The sequence below is a fragment of the Panthera onca genome, chromosome A3, assembly GCF_046562875.1.
Source record: "Panthera onca isolate mPanOnc1 chromosome A3, mPanOnc1 haplotype 2, whole genome shotgun sequence".
NCBI lineage: Eukaryota > Metazoa > Chordata > Mammalia > Carnivora > Felidae > Panthera > Panthera onca.
In genome coordinates this window covers 81502658-81522545 of record NC_138341.1, presented here as the reverse complement: position 1 = coordinate 81522545, position 19888 = coordinate 81502658, and the positions used below count along the sequence as shown (strand labels likewise).

The window sequence follows — 19888 nt, the reverse complement described above, 5'->3', positions numbered from 1 at the left end:
AACTTAGTGCTGTCTTTTTACAGGTGATTTGAAGATACTACAACTAGAAACCGGAACTAGAAAACCCAGAGAATTCAAGATACATTGTTTTTAACATGGCAGTCAATTGAACTACACTTAAAAGTTGATTACAGTTACTGAATCCCAGGACTATAGTTGATTTCAGGTAACCTTTCTTCTACTTTTAAACATGTTTAATGAAGAACCTCTTGCTGGTGTTTAAATTTTTTTAATATTTATTCATTTTTGAGAGAGAGAGAGAGAGAGAGAACAGGGGAGAAGCAGAGAGAGAGGGAGAGTCGGAAGCAGGCTCCAGGCTCTGAGCTGTCAGCACAGAGCCCGGCTGGTGTTAAATGTAAACCTGACTCACTTTTGGAGGGGGGGGGGTAAAATGTTCCCTAAATATAACTACTGTTTTTTGTTAACTATTTAGATTTGGAAATCTTTCCTCTTTCAAGTAAACACCAATAGTGTGATCCTGGAATTTTTAGCAATAGTCTATTTGCAGAGTCCAGAACTTGTAAATTCACCAACTGAATTTATCTGTAACCCTCACATCAGGATGGGCAGTGCTTTTTGCAAGTCCTTTGTGGACACGTACAGTGCAGTGAAATTTTGAGGCATGTGACACACTTTTTCCAATTGAGGTTTAGTAAGAGGACACTCTGCCTTCTTGTTTCAGCTCTCAAAGTGTCAATAGTGTATCCTTCTCCACTATGTATTTAGCGTCTTTTCCAAAATTTTGTACCTTGGTGATTTTACAGTTTAAAATGGCCCCCACGCATAGTGTTGTCTCCTGTTCTCAGCACATGAAGGCTGATGTGCCTTATAGAGAAAGTACATGTTAGGTAAGCTTTGTTCAGGCATGAGTTAATAGTGCTGTTGGCCAGTGCCGTTCAACGTTATCAGAGAATCAGTAGGTCCTGGAGCCCTTCCAACAGTCGTCCAAACTTTGCCATTCCAAGAAGTATCTCAATAATACTTTTGGAAGTATTTGGAAGTACTTTTGGAAGTAATTCCCAAACCTAATAACGTAAAACAGTGACGCCCACTTATAGGTATGGAAATCAAGGCTGTTACTATCATTTTGGATGTCTTAAAGGCATTCCTCTAGTACACTGGCTTGGGTTCTTAATTCCTTTAAGCAAATACATTTATAAATACCTTACTTTCATAAGATTACATGAGACATAAAATTTCTTATAAATCTAGGAGTACTGTTTTTTTGCCGGTATGATAAGGTTGAAACTCCTCTTTAAACCCGTAGGCTCGGTTTCCTTTAACTTTTGCTGAGGGTTAAATTGGAAGGTGAATTCCTGTTGAATAGATTATTTCCCTATAAAGAGCAGGCTTTGGAAGTACCTCAGTAAATGAGGAATTTTTCATGCTTTCTTCAAGTAAAAAAAAACACATAATACAGTTCATAAAAAACTTTAATGTAAGGCACTGTTGTCCAAAGTTAAATGAGGGATAACAGCCCACATGACGCCAGCCACCTTGTCCTCCTACGTCTCAAACAGGTCATCTGCCCTAGCACAGGCAGCAGGGTACAGACTGTACATGACAGTTCCTCAGTGGTGATGTTATCTCCCAAAACATGGACTAATATTTTTCCTTTAAACAAGAAAATAACTATCTTAGACTAAGAACTGAAGAACTAATGAACAGCTCGAGAGGAAAAAAACAGAACACTACACCAGCTATTATAGTCTCAAAAAAGGTTTCTAAGAGTTTCCATGTTTCTAAGAGGTCCAAGGAATGCATGTATTCTGTTGTCTATTAAGTCCCCATGACAAGAAAGGATAAAGTTAGAAGCATTTCCTTGATTCAAACTGTGCTTCAGGAGGCGGTAAGGGCTATACGCATAAATGGGTTCAAGGACCAAACTTCTGTTTGCCACTTGATTCAAAAACACTTAACTGATTTCACCTCAAGGGCAGTATGACAAATTCTTAAGAATGTCTTCATTTACTCTCATTAAATACTAAAATATTAGAACCTTAAGAAAACTGGGATTCTTGATTTATCAGTAGCCTGTAAGTTGTGTTTTAAACAAAAACAGGCACCTTGGTTCTACAGTGCTAAAGACCGCATCTACTTTTTTGCAGGAACTTTTTTTGGATAACTGCTAATCCTAATCATCAGCAAAGACACCAAAATAGACACATTTTTCTAAGTTCTTACCAAAAATCCATTTCAAGGAAAAAGTCATCCAGGAAGGGAAAATTTTGCTTTAAGTAGATAAAGTAGTGTTTATATGCATTAGGCCAAGCAATCCACTCAGGGTTCTAACAGTTTAAGAATTAAGTCACAATACAGCTGAATAATGAATGTGGTGGTTCTGATGAGGTATTATTTTGACATTTTGGTCTCGGAAGGTGTTTCTCCAGTGTCCAAGGTCTTCAACAATCGGAAAAGGCCAGCAGCTTCTCGTATCCTGCTGAATTCAATACAGAATGCCTGCACTTCTATAAACAAGTCCTGCACATTAATTATTTTGTTACGGATCAAGGACTGAAGAAAGACACACACAAGACGCACCAAACGATTCTGAAAAAGAGAAAGCAAATTTAGTGTACCCGTTTTCTTGGCAGGTATTTATAAAATTTACAGAAATCTCTGCTACTTACCTGCATATATTTATCCTTAATTTGTTCACAAGTAGAGATGCAATTTGATATGTAAAGGTGAATAAATTCAGGAGGTAGATCAACAGCTGTAGTGAGTCTGTTTCAGAAAGTTAAAAAGTTAGGGCTGTTAAAAAAACACTGTTACCCATAAAATATAAAATTCCTCTTTGGTCATTTAGTCAAAATTTCTGATAGATGATCAGTTACCTACTTTTAAACATACTTATGCAAATAAGCCTGAGTCACCCACTTTGTTAGTCAATGGCACTTCATTTTTTAAGTCTATACTTAGCATTACATTACACATGAAAATTACTCATAATTTTGAACACCACATTTCTGTGATCTTGGTTGAATCCTAATTTGTAGTTAATGGTCTTCAAGCTCTAGTAAGTAATGTTAACTAAACCCCAATTACATGTAAGCGCTATGCAAGGTGGTAGGTCCAAGAAGGTATAATTTTTAGTAAGTATAATTAAGGGCTAAAATGAGGGGTTTGCAAAAAGCAGTGTAAATGAAAAAACAGGAAAACCCTTAAAAGGTCAAGTGGCCTAAAACTGAAACCTTGAAGTATTTCTTATAACCTAGCAAGTGATGTGAGGAAAAGCTGGGATCTGGGATTAGTGTGGCACATTCAGGAACATGGTGATAGAGATCCGGATGGAATGTGACAGAAGGCATTGGTGGCACATTAGTGTCTCCAAGAGGAAAGCTGGTATTTTCTGAAAGATTCTGTGAAATATTTTAAGGAAAACAAAAAGATGGGAATTCCATGTTCAAATAAAGGTATGCTATGCTAACTATACAGTATGAATTTCCAAAAGGAATTCTAAACTTCTTTGACTACAGAACCTTTCCCCATAAAGCACCAAGGAACCAGTGCTCTGAGAAAAGTGCTGTGGTCACTTGAGATTGGGGGGGAGAGGGGGAGGGCGGGGGGGGGGGGCCACAAGGAACAGACCTCATCCTTGAAATTATTCTCTAGAAAGAATACTACTGATAAAAAGATGTGGTTATTCTTGGAATAAATACCAAATAGCTGGTGAAAACAGTGCTACAAGAACATAGTGAAGGGGAAAAAGCTGGCACTGAGAGGGCAGCCGGTCCAAGGAAGGGAGCAGAAGCAGCCCCAGAAGGAAGTGAGTCTGCACTGGAGGGAAAAGCCTGCACAGGATAATGCAGACACACAGTAGTGTGTTTTCAACAAACAGCTGACCAGTTTTGCCAATGACAGAAAATAAAGTTGAAAGCCTCATGCCTGCCTCCTCTCTCTCCCACCCCAGAAAGAACACTCCTGTACACATACTTGTGATTACTTAGTTCTTACTTGCTGATAAGCTTAAAAGAGCAGCCTTCAGTACAATTTCAAGAAGGTTAAAAAAAAAACCAAAAAACTAAAAATTTGTTGCTAGTTTTTGCCTTCTGGCCATTTAATCAGGATCTAGATTCACACTGCCCCCACCCACACCCGATCAAGTATAAAAACTTACCGATTTACAACTTCCATTGAATGCAAAGACATGTCCATGTTGACCAGAACCGAAAAATACTCCGTGATCTGGCTTGACTGCATTAACTTCAGCAGCATTTCTATAGCAACTAGAGGGTTGTTTTCCACTAAGTCTGGAAGTTTGGCTGGAGTGAGGCCAATATGATAAACGAGTTTGGGGTCTTTTTCCAATTCACCCAGGAGCTAAATACAACCAAATTTTTAAAAAGAGAGAGGTTCTTGAGTCAAATATTCTCTTTCCTGCCTACAAAACCAAACTATAAAATTATCTACATTGAACCCACTTGGTAAATTTCTTCCCTCAAACCCATCATAATCTTGTATTAATTTTTAAATTTACATTTAAGCTGTGAAGATATTAAAATGCAGACAACTTCAAGACTAAAAATGCTAGTGATCCCTTTCCAGGGCATTAAACCAGCCTCAGTATGGTCTGGTTGGATAGAATGCTGTGTGGACTGTAACAGCATCCTCCTTAACAGCTTTGTAGGCTTTTCCTATCCTCTGTTATAACCAAAAATTATCTTAGTTGCCAACCAGTTCTCCAGAAAAGCACAGGCCACAAAGAACTGAGAACAGGGGAAAGAGTGCAGCCCAGGCAGAGAACAGACACTCAAGGAGAGAAGCATGACGGGAGGAGATCGCTGCCCTGTCGTGGTGCCTCACGGCAAGACCGTACAGTTCAGGCCCTACTCACGCGACGCAATCTAAATAAATACCTTCAAAAGTAGTTCTGCCAAATAAGTGGTTTTTCTAACAAATTCTCTATGTTCATTCCCCTACCTGCCTGCATATACCACAGTGGACTGTGTTTTAGGATGGCCTAGCAAACAAAGTGAACTACGAACAGCTGTTATTTGACTCTGAAAGTAACATTTTCAGTGGTAAACTGGATTGGAAGTGTCAGTATGTCCTCACAAGTTCCACTGTTTAAGTTTGCAAAGCTGGGTAAAATTCACCAAACAGAAACCACCCACCAGGTATCCTTGCCTTTCCCAGCCCAGGGGAGTCTTACACAAAGAACAGCAGGGGCTATTCTAAATCTCAAATCCACCACTAACCAGCTGTGTGACAGTGGCTAGCTTACCTTCCCTAGGTCTCATTTTCTTCCTCCATAAGATGTTAATCTCACTTACCCTCAGTAGTTACTGTCCAGCAAATGTAACAACATCTGCAAAATGCCAAAAATGTGAGATCCATCCTACCCCTCCTCTCCCATAGTCAAAATGGCCCCAAATAAGTGTTGATACGTGTTGAGTCATCAGTCTTTTTCCAGAGTAAAATGACCAGAGTGGGAGGGGCAGAACAAAGCTCCAGAGATCCAAGACTTCTTGGATCCAAAACATTATTATTGCTGGCTCCTATCGGCAGGATCATTTTATTGGTCATTTATCATGTGAAGGATTAAAATAAAACACCTACAAATAAATACATACCTGTGTTTGTTGAGGAGAAGATAAGGGGCTTTTGAAGGCTTTGGCCATTATTCGCTTGATCTCCACACCAGTGCTATTCTTGACACACATTGATTTGTCCCATTGAATCGCATGGTCAGGCTCTGTTGGATTCAGCCAAGCCAGCTCATCCTCACAAATGTGGAGTGGAGGTGGTGGACGAATAAACTCTGGCCGGAAATGGCCTGTAACGAGAGTGGAAATGTTTGCTTCGATCAGTAAGCTACCATCTATGCACATCTGTATAAAGATAACATGATAAAACTTGCAGACTTCAAAATCCAAAGCAGAGATGATATAGAAAGTCAGGGTTTTATTCAGGATGCCATAAAAATGAAACACTGATATAACATTATTATTCCAGAGCCCAAATCTACTTTTCAGGAGAGATGAAGGCATTACCATGATCTGATGATTTTTAATTCAAGCATGATCACCACTGAGAAGCAAAAGGATACAACTTCACATACTGGTGAGAGTTCTGATGGGAAAAATGAAATGCTACTTGATCTCACTCTTCCTATTCTTAGTGACCGGTATTTTTTTTTTTTTTAAGTAGGCTTCACACCCAGTGCAGAGCCCATCGTGGGGCTTGAACTCACAACCCTGAGATCGAGTCCTGAGCTGAGATCAACAGTCAGACACTTAACTGACTGAGCCATCCAGGTGCCCCATTAATTACTATTATTTTATTCAGTAGTAGTGAATAATTACTATTATTTTATTCAGCACTATTTGTGGTTTTTTCTTTGCATCTTCTAATGTTGAGGTGGCAAATTATGTGTGGATAAAATGGCAGGGAACAAAAAAGTACAGTTGGCTTGACATTCCCAAATGAATCCAGAGACTTTCATAAACCCCTGAATTCACAAATCCCATATTCATTTTCATAGAACAGTAAAACAACAATAGGAAAATGCAGTGACTCTACCTCAATTGTTGTATGAAATAAGACTGAACCCTAAGTTATAAGCCCAAGAAAATAAATGCTGGCTGGGATTTTTGCTGAACAAATTTCATAACTCACTCTGGTTTCCACACAGGGCCTCAGATGGCTTATTCTGACCATGGGTCCTAGCCCCTGCCAAATTTGAGAATGGTTTGTTGAAAAGGTTTTCTGGCTAAGAATCACCAGTTTATCTTCTACTCTCTCTTCACTCACATCCAGCATTTTACATCTAGTAGGACTGGCATCTCAATCTCTTTTCAGACCACTTATAAAAAGAAAAAACTTTTAACACCTCAGAAGAAGCACTACTTATATGATAATGAAAACATTCCCATGAAGTACGTACGTTTAGCCAGACTCCGTATCTGATTTGCTTTTCACATACTTTTCTGATGGCTTACGCAACACACAGTAAGCAAATATTAAATGAAAACCAGTATGTGCCATGGGGCTGTCAGGCACACTTGTGCTCTGCTTAGACTTCAAATATTAAACCCATTTATGTCAAAGATCTAATAATGGCATTAAAGTCATGTAAGTTTTAAACTCATGGTGACACTATAATTTGGAGAACATTTTCTTATCCCTAAGGATAAAGCATGCCTTCATCACTAAAACCACATAGAAGCCTGAATACAAAAGTTAATAAATTACAGAAGACTCGTTTCAGTAAAATCAGAAGTTGTATCTTCAGGAATGCTGATAAAAAAACTTGGCATGTAATTTTATTAAAGAACACAGACCATCACTACTATGTTCTACAAGACACTATAACTGGGAAGTGTCTCACTGAATTCAAGTTTAAGCAGCAACAAAAGTAACACCATGTTTTAGAAAACCAAAAGTCTCAGGATGCTGGTAAAATAAAACCAAGTACAAAAAAGTAATATACCTACTTTCAATAGGTGGCTTTGGTCCACTGACTAAAGCTTCTGTGATTTGAGAGGCAACTGAGCTGTCAAATCCAGAATTAGAAGAATCTGGGTCTGGGTCACTGAGAATACTAGGGAAGCTAGCCTTACTTTGGGTTGGCAATTCAGACTGGCGTTCTGAAAAAGGGTAAAATAAGAGACATTTTTAAATTGAGGGCAACACAAGGAAAGTGAAAAAACTAACTGGGAAAAGCTGTCTGCAACATATGAACAAAGGGCTAGATTCAGAATATAGATACATCCCCCCCTCCCCCACCAATACAAATCAGCCAGGAGCTACAAAACCCACCAATAAGCCAGCAGCAGCTGCAACCACACTCTCAGCCAGTTGTGCTGGGGGGCAGCCACACCCGCCAGAGCATCCCCATCTGCTGCAGACCAGTCACAACAGAAGGGTACATACATCCCATACAAGGGATATCCATAGCGCCGGACTGGTGATCAGGGGGTATTAAACTAGTGGGCTCCACAGGACATTTTCTATATAAGGCCACTACTTTCAAGTCCAAGAGATGTAAGTGACATACCTAATATATAGAAACACAGAGTCAGACAAAATGAGACAGAAGAATATGTTCTGAACCTCAGAAAAGAACTAAAGGAAACATAAACAATCCACCTGATGAAGAGTTCAGGTAATGGTCATAGAGATGCTCACACTGGACCGGAGAGAAAAGTGAATAAGCTCAGAACTGAGCTGAAGAATACAATAACTGAAATGAAAACTAGAGAATAAATAGCAGATGCAAAAGAAAGGATCAGCGATCTGCAAGACAGGGTAATGGAACACACCAAGCACAACAGCAAAAAGAAAAAAAAAATGAGGATAGGTTAAAGGATTTCTATGACAACATCAGGTATTATAATGGGTCCCAGAAGAAGAGAAAAAGGGGCAGAAAACTTATTTGAAGAAATCATTGTTGAAAACCTCCCTAACGTGGGGAAGTAAAGAGCCAGCCAAGTCTAAGATGCTCGGAGAACCCTACACAAGATGAGCCCAAGAAGGTGCATATCAAGACACATAATTAAAATGTTAAAAATTAAAAGATAAAAAAGAATATTAAAAGCAGCAAGAGAAAAGCACATAGTTACAAGGAAAACCTCAAAAGGCTATCAGATGTTCTTTCAGCAGGAACTGCAGGCCAGAAGGGAGTGGCATGATATTCAAAGTGCTGGGAAAAACCCTACAATCAAGAGTACTTAACCCCAGCAATGCTAGAACTCAAAATTGAACGACAGATAGTTTCCCAGACAGACAAAAGTTAAAGTTCATCACCACTAAACTAGCCTTACAACAACTGTTAAAGGGACTTCATAAGTGAAACAGAAAAAGCCATAATTAGAATAAAATTATGAAAAGAAAAAAAAAATGCACTGTTAAAAGCAAATGCATACTAAAGGTAGTAGATCACTTATAAAGCTAGTATGAAGGTTAAAAGACAGAAGTAGTAAATCAATTATATCTATAATAATTAGATAAGGGGCACAAAATAAAAAGATGTAAAATATGACAATATATACATGTATGTATACATACATATACATACAATACATCCGTAAAATACAGAGCCAGGGGTGAGGTGGGAGAGTAAAAATATAGTGCCCTTCAGAATGTTCAAACTTAACCAACCATCAATTTACTTTAGACTGGTATATACAAAGAACATTATATATAAAACTCATAGTAACCACCAACCAAAAACCTGTAACATATACATAACAAACAGGAATCCAAACATAACACTAAACAAAGGGATCAAATCACAAGGGAAGAGAGCAAGAGAAGAACAGAGAACTATAAAAACAACCAGAAAACTAACAAAATGGCAAAACATACATATCAATGAATATTTACTTTAAGTGAACTAAATGCACATTTACTTTTAAGTCAAAAGACAGTGACTGAATGGATTAAAAAACAAGACCCATTTATATACTTCCTACAAGAGACATGTCCGATGTCACACATCAGATCCAAAGACACAGATTGAAAGTGAAGGTATAGAAAAAAAAATATTCCATGCAAATGGATGGGGGGGAGGGGGGGACAGGGAGGAATACTTATACAGGACGAAGTAGACTTTCACAAATTTTTTTTAATGTTTGTTTATTTTTGAGAGACAGAGCACAAATGTGGTGGGGGGCAAAGAGAGAGGGAGACACAAAATCTGAAGCAGGCTCCAAGGCCCTAAGCTGTCAAGCACAGAGCCCATCGCAGGGCTTGGGCTCAAACTCAAGGACCATGAGACTGTGAAGTCGGAGGCTTAACTGACTAAGCCACCGTGGTGCCCCAGGACAAACTAGACTAAAACAAAGACTGTACCAAGAGACAGAGAAGGGCATTATATAATCATAAAAGGGACAACCCAACAAGAAGATACAACAATTGTGCATATTTATGCACCCAACATAGGAGCACCCAAATATATAAAGCAAATACTAACAAACATAAAGGAAGAAATTGACAGTAATGCATAATAGTAGGGAACTTTAACACCCTACTCACATCAGTGGACAGATCCTCTAAACAAAAAATCAATAAGGAAATAGTGGCTTTGAATGACACACTGGAACAGAGGGATTTAATGGATATATCTGGAACATTCCATCCTAAAAGAGCAGAATACACATTCAAGTGCACATGGAACATTCTCCAGAACAGATCATTTATTAGCCCATAAAACAAGTCTCAACAGATTCAGAAGGATCAAGTCATACCATGCATCTTTTCTGAACACAATGCTACAAAACTAGAAATCAACCACAAGAAAAAAACTGGAAAGACAACAAATACATGGAGGTTAAATAACATGCTATTAAACAATGAATGGGCCAACCAGGAAATAAAGAAGCACGTGGAAAAAATGAAAATGAAAACACAAGTTCAAAACTTTTGGGATGCAGCAAAAGCAGCTCCAAAAGGGAAGTTTATAGTAGTACAGGTCCACCTCAAGAAAAATCTCAAACAACCGAACTTTACACCTTTAGGAGCCAGAAAAAGAAGAGCAAAACCTAAAAGCAGAAGGAAGGAAATAATAAAGATTACAACAAAAATAAATGATCAAGTGGAATTTATTCCTGGGTTGCAAGGACGGTTGAATATTCACAAATCAACCAGTGTGATACACATTAACAAAATGAAGGATAAAACTGATATGGTTATCTCAATAGACGCAGAAAAAACATTCGACAATATTCAACATCCATTCATGATTAAAAACTCTTACTAAAATGGGTATACAGGGAACAAATCTCAGCATAATAAAGGCCATATATGACAAACCCACAGCTAACATCACACTCACTGGTGAAAAGATGAAAGCTTCCCCATAAGGTCAGGAACAAGACAGGCATTTCCACTCTCACCACTTTTATTCAACACAAGACTGGAAGTCCTATCCACAGCAGTCAGACAAAAAAATAGTCTGGTAAGAAAGAAGTAAAACTTTCACTATTTGCAGATAACATGATACTAACCTATAGAAAAACTGAAAAGACCCACCAAAAAACTGCTGCAACTGATAAACTCACTAAAATCACAGGATACAAAATCAACGTGCAGAAAATCTGTTGCATTCTAATTTTTTTTTTTTTAACATTTATTCATTTCTGAGAGACAGAGCACAAGGTGGGGAGGAGCAGAGAGAGAAGGAGACACAGAATCCGAAGCAGGCGCCAGGCTCCAAGCTGTCAGCACAGAGCCCGACGCAGATGTCAAACTCACGCACCGCAAGATCATGACCTGAGCCGAAGTCGGACGCCCAACCGAGGCACTCAGGTGCCCCTTCATTTCTATACATTAGTAACAAAGTAGTAGAAAGAGAAATCAAGAAAATGATCCCATTTACAACTGCACCAAAAACAGTAAGATAACTAGGAATAAATCTAACCAAAGAGGTAAAGACCTGCACTCTGAAAACTATAAAGCACTAACGAAAGAAAGTGAAGATGACACAAAGAAATGGAAAGACATGCCAGGCTCATGGCTGTGAAGAACAAGTATTATTAAAACGTCCATACTACCCAATCTACAGATTCAATGCAATCCCTATTAAAATGCCAATAGCATTTTTCACAGAACTAGAACAAATAATCCTAAAATTTGTATGGAACTACAAAAGACCCCCAAATAGCCAACGCAATCTTTTGAAAGAAGAACAAGGCTGGAAGTATCATGCTCTTGGATTTCAAACTACCTGCAAAGCTACAGTAATCAAAATAGTATAGTACTGGGACAAAAACAGACACACAGATCAATGAACAGAATAGAATGCCCAGAAATAAGCCCATGCTTATATGGCCAATTAATCTACAAGAAAGGAGGCAAGAATATATGACTGGGGTAAAAGACAGTTTCTTCAATAAATAGTGCTGAGAAAACTGGACAGCTACATGCAAAGAACGAAACTAGACCACTTTCTTACACCATACACAAAAATAAACTCAAAATGGATAAGAGACCTAAATATAAAACTTGAAACCATAAAACTTCTAAAATAAAATATAGGCAATAAACTCTTGGACATTGGCCTTAGCAACTTATTTATAGATACGTCTCTCCAGGCAAGGGGAAAAAAACAAAACAAACTGAGGCTACATCAAAATAAGAGCTTTTATACAGCAAAGGAAACCATAAATAAAAAAGCAACCTAATAAATGGGAGAAGCTATCTGCAAATGATGTATCTGATAAAGGGTTGATATCCAAAATAAATAAAGTACTACAACACCAAGGGAAAAAAAAAAACCCCAGATAATCAGACTTTAAAATGGGCAGAGTACCAGAACATTTTTCCAAAGAAGATACACAGGTGACCAACAAACACATGAAAAGATGTTCAACATCACTGATCATCAGAGAAATGCAAATCAAAACCACAGTATGACCTCACACCAGTCAGAATAGCTAGTATCAAAAAGACAAACAGCAAATGTTGGTGAGGATGTGGAGAAAAGGAAACCCTTGTGCACTGTGAGAATGTAAACTGGTGCAGCATGTCTGGAATACAGTATGGAGGTTCCTCACAAACTAAAAACAGAAGTACCATAGGACTCAGTAATTCCACTTCTGGATATTTACCCAGAGAAAACAGAAACACTATTTCAAAAACACATAGGCACGCTTATGTTTATTGCAGCATTGTTTATGATAGCAGGATATGGAAGCAACTTAAGTGTCCATCAAAAGATGAATGGATAAAGATGTGGTATATATATACACAATGGAGAATTGTGAAAAGGAATATTAAAAAAGAATGAAATCCTGCCATTTGTGACATGGATGGACCTAGAAGTTATTATGCTAAATGAAATAAGTCAGACACACAAAGACAAATACCATATGATTTTGCTTCTGTGTGTAATCTAAAAATATGAAACAAATTAAAAAAAAAAAAAACAGAAACAGACTCCTAAAGACAGAAAACTGGTGGTTGCCAGAGGGGAGGGAAGGAGGAGGATGGGCAAAATAGGTGAAGGGGATAAAGAGGTACTAACTTCCAGTTTTAAATAAATCATGGAATGAAAAGTACAGCGTAGGTTATACTGTCAATAATGCAATAACTTTGTATGGTAACAGATGGTAACTACCCCTAACATGATGAGCACTGAATAAATGTGCAGAACTGTTAAATCGCCATGTTGTACACCTGAAACTAATGTAATATTGTAGGTCAACTATACTTTAATGTCTTAAAAAAAAAAGTCAAATCAGTGTTTTAAAAAAGAAATAATGGGCTGACTTCAACAAGCATTTTATTTCAAAAGGCTTGGATGGTCAATAAACATCTGAAAATATGTTCAATTCCATTGGGGACAGGGGGTGGGGAAATCAGTCAAAACACAAGATCCCCTCCAGATTAGCAAAAATTAACATCTGAAATTATCAGATGTAGACAATGTCATGTAACTTGCACACTGGTAATGGGAATGAAACATGGCACAGCAAAATCTGGAAAATAATCTGCCATTAGCTAGTAAAGTTTTACATGTGCTTATCTTTCCTGCTAGAAGAAACACTTTCATATGTACACTAGGAGAATGTACCAGAATGTTCATGGCAACATTACGCCCATCAATAGTAAAATGGATAAAGAAACCACTACCATTATGTCATCAACATGGATTCATCTTACAACCCACACCCAAAAGAACACTGTATGATTCCACATGCACATCAAGTTTAAGAACATCCAAAGTTAAACTATAGGCATGCACAGTTTGGAGGGCTATAAAGTAAATCATGAATGATTATCCCAAAAGTCAGGTTAGTGATGGGGAAGAAAGGGAGCAGCGAGTAGGAGAAACACATAAGGAGCCACAAGATCCTGAAACGATTCCATTTCTGAACTTAGATAATGGTTGCTCCAAGGTCACTTTATAATTCCTTAAAATGTACATGCTGGTTTTATGAAATTATGTATTTCAGATTTTGTAATTTTGAAAACACAGAGCTAAATTCCTAATTCCTTAAAGAGCTACCAGTGTTAATAAAAGACCATCGATCCAATGGAAAAATGGCCAGACATGAAAGATGCCTTAGATCTGTAACCACATGTTCAACTCATTCAAGGAAAATGCTAATTAAAATTATCCTGAGATGCCATTTTCTCATCTCAGATTACTAAAGCACAAAAAATTAACATACTCTTGACCAAAATGCAAGGAAAATGTTTAAACTGGCACATTGTGTGGTAAACTAGTAAGTGCAAGTTGTCAGGAATTTTTAATAAAACCTCTAAAATGAATACTGACATTGTTAACAGGGTAAAAGTGTTACTTTTACCTTATAGTTACTTCTGTTTAACTTGTCTGCTTGTTTATTTAAAGTTTAAAAAAAAATGCAAAGGCATCCTCCATAAACACACCTCTGGTCCATGAACCCTACCACAAGACCTATGAATTGAGGGTCTCTGCAAAGATCATCTGTGTGTAGTCAGCTCCAGAGAAGACAGGTGCATCACTTTGTTTTTGTTTTTTGGTACTTGTAAAAATGAATGGATTAGGATATCTTCAATCTGGGTAGGGGACAGCAAGCAGCAAGCTTAGCCACTGTGCCCAATTTTCTCAAGACTAACGTGTTCTTTTCTGGGCTTGATATACTTTAAAACTTTCTCACAAACTAACTCAAGTCATCCTAAGTTGCAAGGGAAATCAGATTCTCACTCTATTAAATACAAAACTAGAACCCTCAGAATATCTATCCCTTCTGAAGGTAAGGTGACTGAAATTGCCTATCACCTCTGTACCCAGCTTTCATATTATCTTTTCAAAATTGTATTTTATTTCTGTGAATAGATTGTATCCAGCACTAGTGACCAATAGGTATTTCTGTGTACGTTCAATCTTAAAAGCCTTAAAAAGATTTCTCTTGGTTTCAGAAAATAACCACTGTTATATTGTTGATACCCAGGAGTTAAAAAGTGAGGTTCAGAGGTTCAGAATACTCCAAGGAAAAAGGAGTTTATTGAACAATGTCACAGATGCATTAAATCTAAGAAGGATGGGAAACTGTCAAAATTAATTAATACTGCAGCTCAATCACAAGATCAAGGGTTCAAAAATTTGCCTATATATTAGAATTTCCCTAATGAATCACTCTCAAGTGGTTAAGACCCATTCGTCCATATTTTTGCTGAGAGCAGTTAAACAAAAGGCGCCTCTTCTTACCTTCCCTACTCAGAGATGCTCTGACCATCCAGATCAAGAAAGTCCCCCTATTTTCTATTACAACATGGTTTTGCCTCAAGAGAATCCATTCATTCGTTTACACATGTAACACAGAAGGTGCCAAAACAATCTTGAAACAGAAGGAAGGACATAGCAGAGGTTTCATATGTCCTGATTTCAAAACTTCCTACAAAGCTACTGTAATCAGAAGTATAGTAGAATCCAGACAGGCAAAGCAATTATTATAGAATAGAGAGCCCAGAAATAAACCCTTCCATATATCGTCAAATGATTCTCAACAAGGGTGCCAAGACAAATTGTTTTGACTATTCAGGGTCCCATGGGATTTCATATGAATTTTATGGTGGGTTTTTCTCTATCTGCAAAACACATTGTTGGGATTTTAAGAGAAATTGCACTGAATCTGTAGATCATTTTGACATCAAGAAAAAATTTTTAAACAGACTAAATTTTATCCAGCATTCTTCTTAAATTGGAAACACAATCAATTCAGGTGAAAACTCAGAGTGAACTTCTGTGCCATGTTAACAAGGATCCAGTACTGAAGCTGTTTTTCACAGAAGTTATTAAGCTTTTAGCACAGTTACAAAAACCTTCATTTTAAGTGGAGAAGCTCATAAAAAAAAAAAAAAAGGCGGCCTAGTGCTACCACACAAGAATACCCAAACCACTGATTCCTCCTTACCAGCCAAGGCTAACTGAAGCCCACTAATGTCCACAGACTGGCCCATATTTCCAACATCCATCAATGCGATCTGTCGAGGTGTTTTTTTGAAGAGTTCCCTTGGGGGTGCCAGCATCAGCTGGGAAAGAAAAAACTTTTCTGGTGGAGTTATAGGAGGTAAAAATCCTGTAAACAGAAATGTATAACAATTTCTCCAATGGTTATTTTTTAAAATTAACTTGACTCTGGTAAAATTAGCATTTGCTACTTGCCATTTCCATTCACTTATTTTTAAAAACAAAATTAAGTTTCAGTGAACCAAATATATACATTTATGAAAATGTAATTAAATATGTCATTTGAAATTCTATTTGTGGCAATATCAATGAAACTTAAGGTTTTTTTACCTGTATTTCCAACATGCAAAGGCTAAAGCTTACCCGTGCAAGCAAAAACAAAAAAGCTACAGTGCTCAGAAATGCTCTTCTTGGAGCGCCTGGGTGGCTCAGTCAGGTTTTGATCTCATGGTTTGTGGGATAGAGCCCCAGCGCAGAACCCTCTTGGGATCCTCTCTCTCCCTCTGCCTGTCCCCTGCTTGTGCTCTAATAAGTTTTTAACATTTATTTATTTTTTGAGAGAGAGACAGAACGTGAGCAGGGAAAGGACACACAGAGAGCGAGGAAGACACAGAATCCCAAGCAGGCTCTAGGTGCCCAGCTGTCAGCACAGAGCCCAACTCAGGGCTCAAACTAACGAACCGTGAGCTCATGACCTGAGTCAAAGTTAGACACAACCAAATGAGCCACCCAGGTGCCCCTCAAAATAAATAAGGTTAAAAAAAAAAGTTTTCTCTTCTGCTGCTGCAACTGTACAGGTTGAAGAGACAAGGAAACATCACTAGGGCAAATACACTTCTCACACCTGCTTCGAAAAACAGTGAAGCTACAAAATTCCCACCGTGCCAAATGCTGTCCCCTTTTGTTCCATATCCAGTGGTTCACCAAGCCTCATCCATTCCCCAGGGGCACTGTCCCCAGACTCTGCTCCCTCCTCTCTGACCCCTCCTCTCCTCTCCTGCCTGAACTACAGGTCAGCCTTCCTAATTTCCCCAGCTCCCAGTTTTGACTCCTGCCCACCCATCACCCAGTTCACACTCCCACTTACCACCTAGTCATATTTTTATGTACACATATGCTCACAATACTTAACCTGTTTACACAGGATTAAACCCAAACTTCTGCACCATTTTAAGTCCCTTCATAATCTAATCCTGACCCACTTGCCAAATATCATCTCTCCCCTCCAACCCACATATCCTACATTCCAGTTGCACAAAATCTTCCAGGTTTTAGGAGTTCTGATTTCAAAACATCCAATATATCCAGCGCTTTAAGAGTACCTGACAGGGCCACACCCTTCCCTCACACCCCACCCCCACACACACCCCTTACTCCACCTCTAATCACCATCCAGCAAAAACATCACTCCCTCTGAGGACGTCTCCAGCCACACAGGTAGTTGTTCCTCTCTGCTACCAAGCATTTTATATGTGACATCTAATACAACTCTTACTACACTGGTTATGACTCCATTTATGTCTCCCCAACCAGACTGCAAGCTTGAGTGAAGAGAAGTCATCTTACTTACCTAGCTCTGAATCTGAATCATCTGAAAAACTTTACAAAAATATATCTATTAGACGTTCACCCTAGACATACAATATAAGTCTTGGTGTTGATATAGCTTCCATTGTCCATTTAAGCACCATCCCTGCTTTAATGAAAGTAATGCAGTCTATGGTCTACATCTAGGTTTACACTCACTACATCTGAGAATGACGTAAGTGATCCTTCCTATGCCTAACCTGGCCTTCAGAATTCAAAGGGCTCTCTGAATAAATCCCACAATGTCCCCATTCTCTGCTAAGGGACTCTTAGGATGGTAGGTTTTGACAACCCATAATATGTTCCATTGCTTTCTGGGCATTCTGGAACTCCCTGAAAGCCTAGTTCAGAACTAGTACCCTAAAAGGGCATCTTATCCAACACAAAGTTTGTCCCTCTTACATAAGAGCACCGCAGGAAACCAACTAGAGGATGTTTTAGATCCAAAGGGGGTGCCACACATGAACACCAAGTGGCCTGCAACGTAGAAACCCTCCTGTGCCATGAAAAACTTCATGGTATTACTTCAAAATCCACTGCCTTCACTTTTAACTCCCTGTATAGTGGCCTCTACCCACACCGTGTTTTGCTCATTTTCTCACAGGTTGAGTACTTTAAGATCAAACTGTTTCCCACCTCTAATTACCTGCTTCCCCCAGTACACTGGTCTCTGTCTTAGTCTTCCGAGTACCCTTATCACTAATCACCATCCCCTCTGTGCCCTTCTGCTTTCCTGGCCGAGTCTTCTCCCAAAGTCACGTCTCAAAAGGTATCTCTTTGAGTTAAAAAGAAAAGGCAGCCTTGAATGTAACCCACAGATCTGATCTCACCAATGCTGCACCAATATACATTTTACATAACGTCCAGTAGTCAGGCGTTTCCTAACTTAGGCCGTAAATTTGAGACTACCTTTTATCTTCTGCTCCCATCACATTATCCTAGGACACGCAACAAACCAACGAAGGTGGCGCAAAGTCCTTAAACGCCGTTTAATGTCTATTTCCGCCCAACAACTTCGAGTTCTGAACGAATTCTATTTACTTGACTGAGACTTAAACCAGGAGCGGGCTGTCATTAGTTACAACGTCACACATCTCAAACGGGCTTAACAAGAATGAAGCGCGACTGAGTTGCTAAAACTCTCAAGCCCCACTCAGCTGCATGGTTTCATGGCCTGTACAGTTGAGAGGAATAATCTGCGGTGCCCTGAATCTGTAATTAAGCTACCGATTCTCCATATTTGGGGGGGGGGGGGGATAGACAATTTCAAAAGGAGACAATGTCACTTGCGGATGAACTCGCACAAGGATAGGTGGAAAGTTCCCAATCTAACCACAGCGCACATCTGGCTTCGGAAGGGACGGGCTGCCCCGGCGTACCTGAGAGGGGCGGCCTATCGGGCTCCTGGCCGCCGCGAGCGGGCGGCGCGGGGTTGAGCAGGTGGGCGAAGCTGGCGGCGAAAGGGTTGGCGGCGAGAGGCTCGGTGCGATACATCTCCCAGAGCAGGTAGAGCGCGGTGAGGCGTTGTGCCGCGCTGGGCAGTAGGTCCGGCTGCTGTAGCAGCATGACCAGCACCGAGCCCAAGCGGAAGTGGTCGGCCTTGCTGAAGTAGTGGTGGAAGGCAGTGGACAGGCCCTCGAAGGTGCTGCCGCCTCCCGCCTCCTCCGAGATGATACTCAGCAGGCTCGAGAGCTCCTTCGGGGTCAGGCTCATCCTGCCCGCGGGCCCCCCCGGGCCTCCACTGCCCGGCCCGGGGCCGCCTGCTCCGCCTCTGCCGCCGCCGCCGCCGCCGGAGCCTCCCGGGCCGCTCCTGGACGCCGACCCCGCCGCTTCCCGGGCACCCCTCTGCTCCGCGGCAGTGAGAAGTCGGCCAGACGCCGCGCTCACCCCGCCGCCGGGCATCAACCTCGACCGCCTGCCCTGCTTCCCGGCCGGAGCGGCCCTGGCGCCGGCTCGCCCCGTCCCCACGGCCGTAAAGCGCGCTGTTACACGACAGCGTCGCAAACAAAACACGTCGGAGAAGCCAGACAGCAGCAGAGCGGTGGGGCAGCGCCGAGCGAAAGCGAGGCCGGCTGGAGCGAGGCCAGGGAGAGGATCCGGAGACGCTGGGTGGGAAGGGTGAAGAGGCCGGAAGCGGGGGCGGGGCCTGCGGGAGGGGCGGGCCAGCGGGGTTCTGGCCTCTAGCGGCTGTGGGACCACCCGGCGCTGGGGGCGAGATCTGCACTTCCGCGATCCCAAGCGGACCTCCTAGGAGCTCCCGGGGCGGTGCGTGGCAGCCAACGGTTCCGACGACCGTGGGCCACGTTATCGTGTGGAAAAATGCGTCTTAGATTCAAAATGGTTTTCTTAATATAACATACGTGATTGTTCATGATTTTAAACTGTTTAAGTGCAAGT

General features: G+C 40.3%; 2 protein-coding genes and 1 long non-coding RNA gene across 10 annotated transcripts in view; 2 read left to right on the top strand and 1 right to left on the bottom strand.

The window, feature by feature from the left end:
• The window catches only part of RNF149 (ring finger protein 149), a 32560-nt gene extending 32510 nt beyond the window's left edge, over window positions 1-50 (top strand). For all 4 annotated transcript variants that reach the window (XM_078444369.2, XM_078444368.2, XM_078444367.2 and 1 more), the window contains one exon: window positions 24-50. The gene's annotated coding sequence lies outside the window, so the exon portion shown is untranslated. The remainder of the gene's footprint in view (window positions 1-23) is intronic.
• Window positions 20-19583, bottom strand: CNOT11 (CCR4-NOT transcription complex subunit 11). Of its 2 annotated transcripts, XM_081795298.1 has the most exons (8): window positions 18871-19583; window positions 15849-16013; window positions 7440-7592; window positions 5577-5779; window positions 4121-4323; window positions 2631-2727; window positions 2379-2550; window positions 20-79 (listed from the first exon to the last, which is right to left on the bottom strand). In XM_081795298.1, exons 1-8 carry the CDS (start codon window positions 19391-19393, stop codon window positions 75-77), a joined length of 1521 nt encoding a protein of 506 aa, XP_081651424.1. In that variant the 5' UTR covers window positions 19394-19583; the 3' UTR covers window positions 20-74. The 2 variants fall into 2 exon arrangements, with proteins under 2 accessions (XP_081651424.1, XP_060464834.2); XM_060608851.3 differs by lacking the exon at window positions 20-79 and having other exon boundaries at window positions 1416-2550; window positions 18871-19579.
• Window positions 75-15226, top strand: LOC132663024 (uncharacterized). Of its 4 annotated transcripts, none has more exons than XR_013554613.2 (4): window positions 75-166; window positions 2379-2594; window positions 5979-6066; window positions 6154-15226. It is a non-coding gene; the product is annotated as an uncharacterized LOC132663024 (long non-coding RNA). The 4 variants fall into 4 exon arrangements; XR_013554611.2 differs by having other exon boundaries at window positions 5959-6066; XR_013554612.2 differs by having other exon boundaries at window positions 5979-15226.
• Window positions 19584-19888: the final 305 nt, after the last annotated feature.

Excerpts from the sequence above, each read along its gene's own strand:
- CNOT11 (XM_060608851.3), bottom strand. The coding sequence starts at position 19,393 with ATGCCCGGCGGCGGGGTGAGCGCGGCGTCTGGCCGACTTCTCACTGCC. Across the intron at positions 7,593-15,848 it reads GCTTCAGTTAGCCTTGGCTG|AACGCCAGTCTGAATTGCCA; the intron begins GTAAGGAGGAAT and ends ACCCTTTTTCAG. Across the intron at positions 5,780-7,439 it reads ACCAAAGCCACCTATTGAAA|GCCATTTCCGGCCAGAGTTT; the intron begins GTAGGTATATTA and ends CTCTCGTTACAG.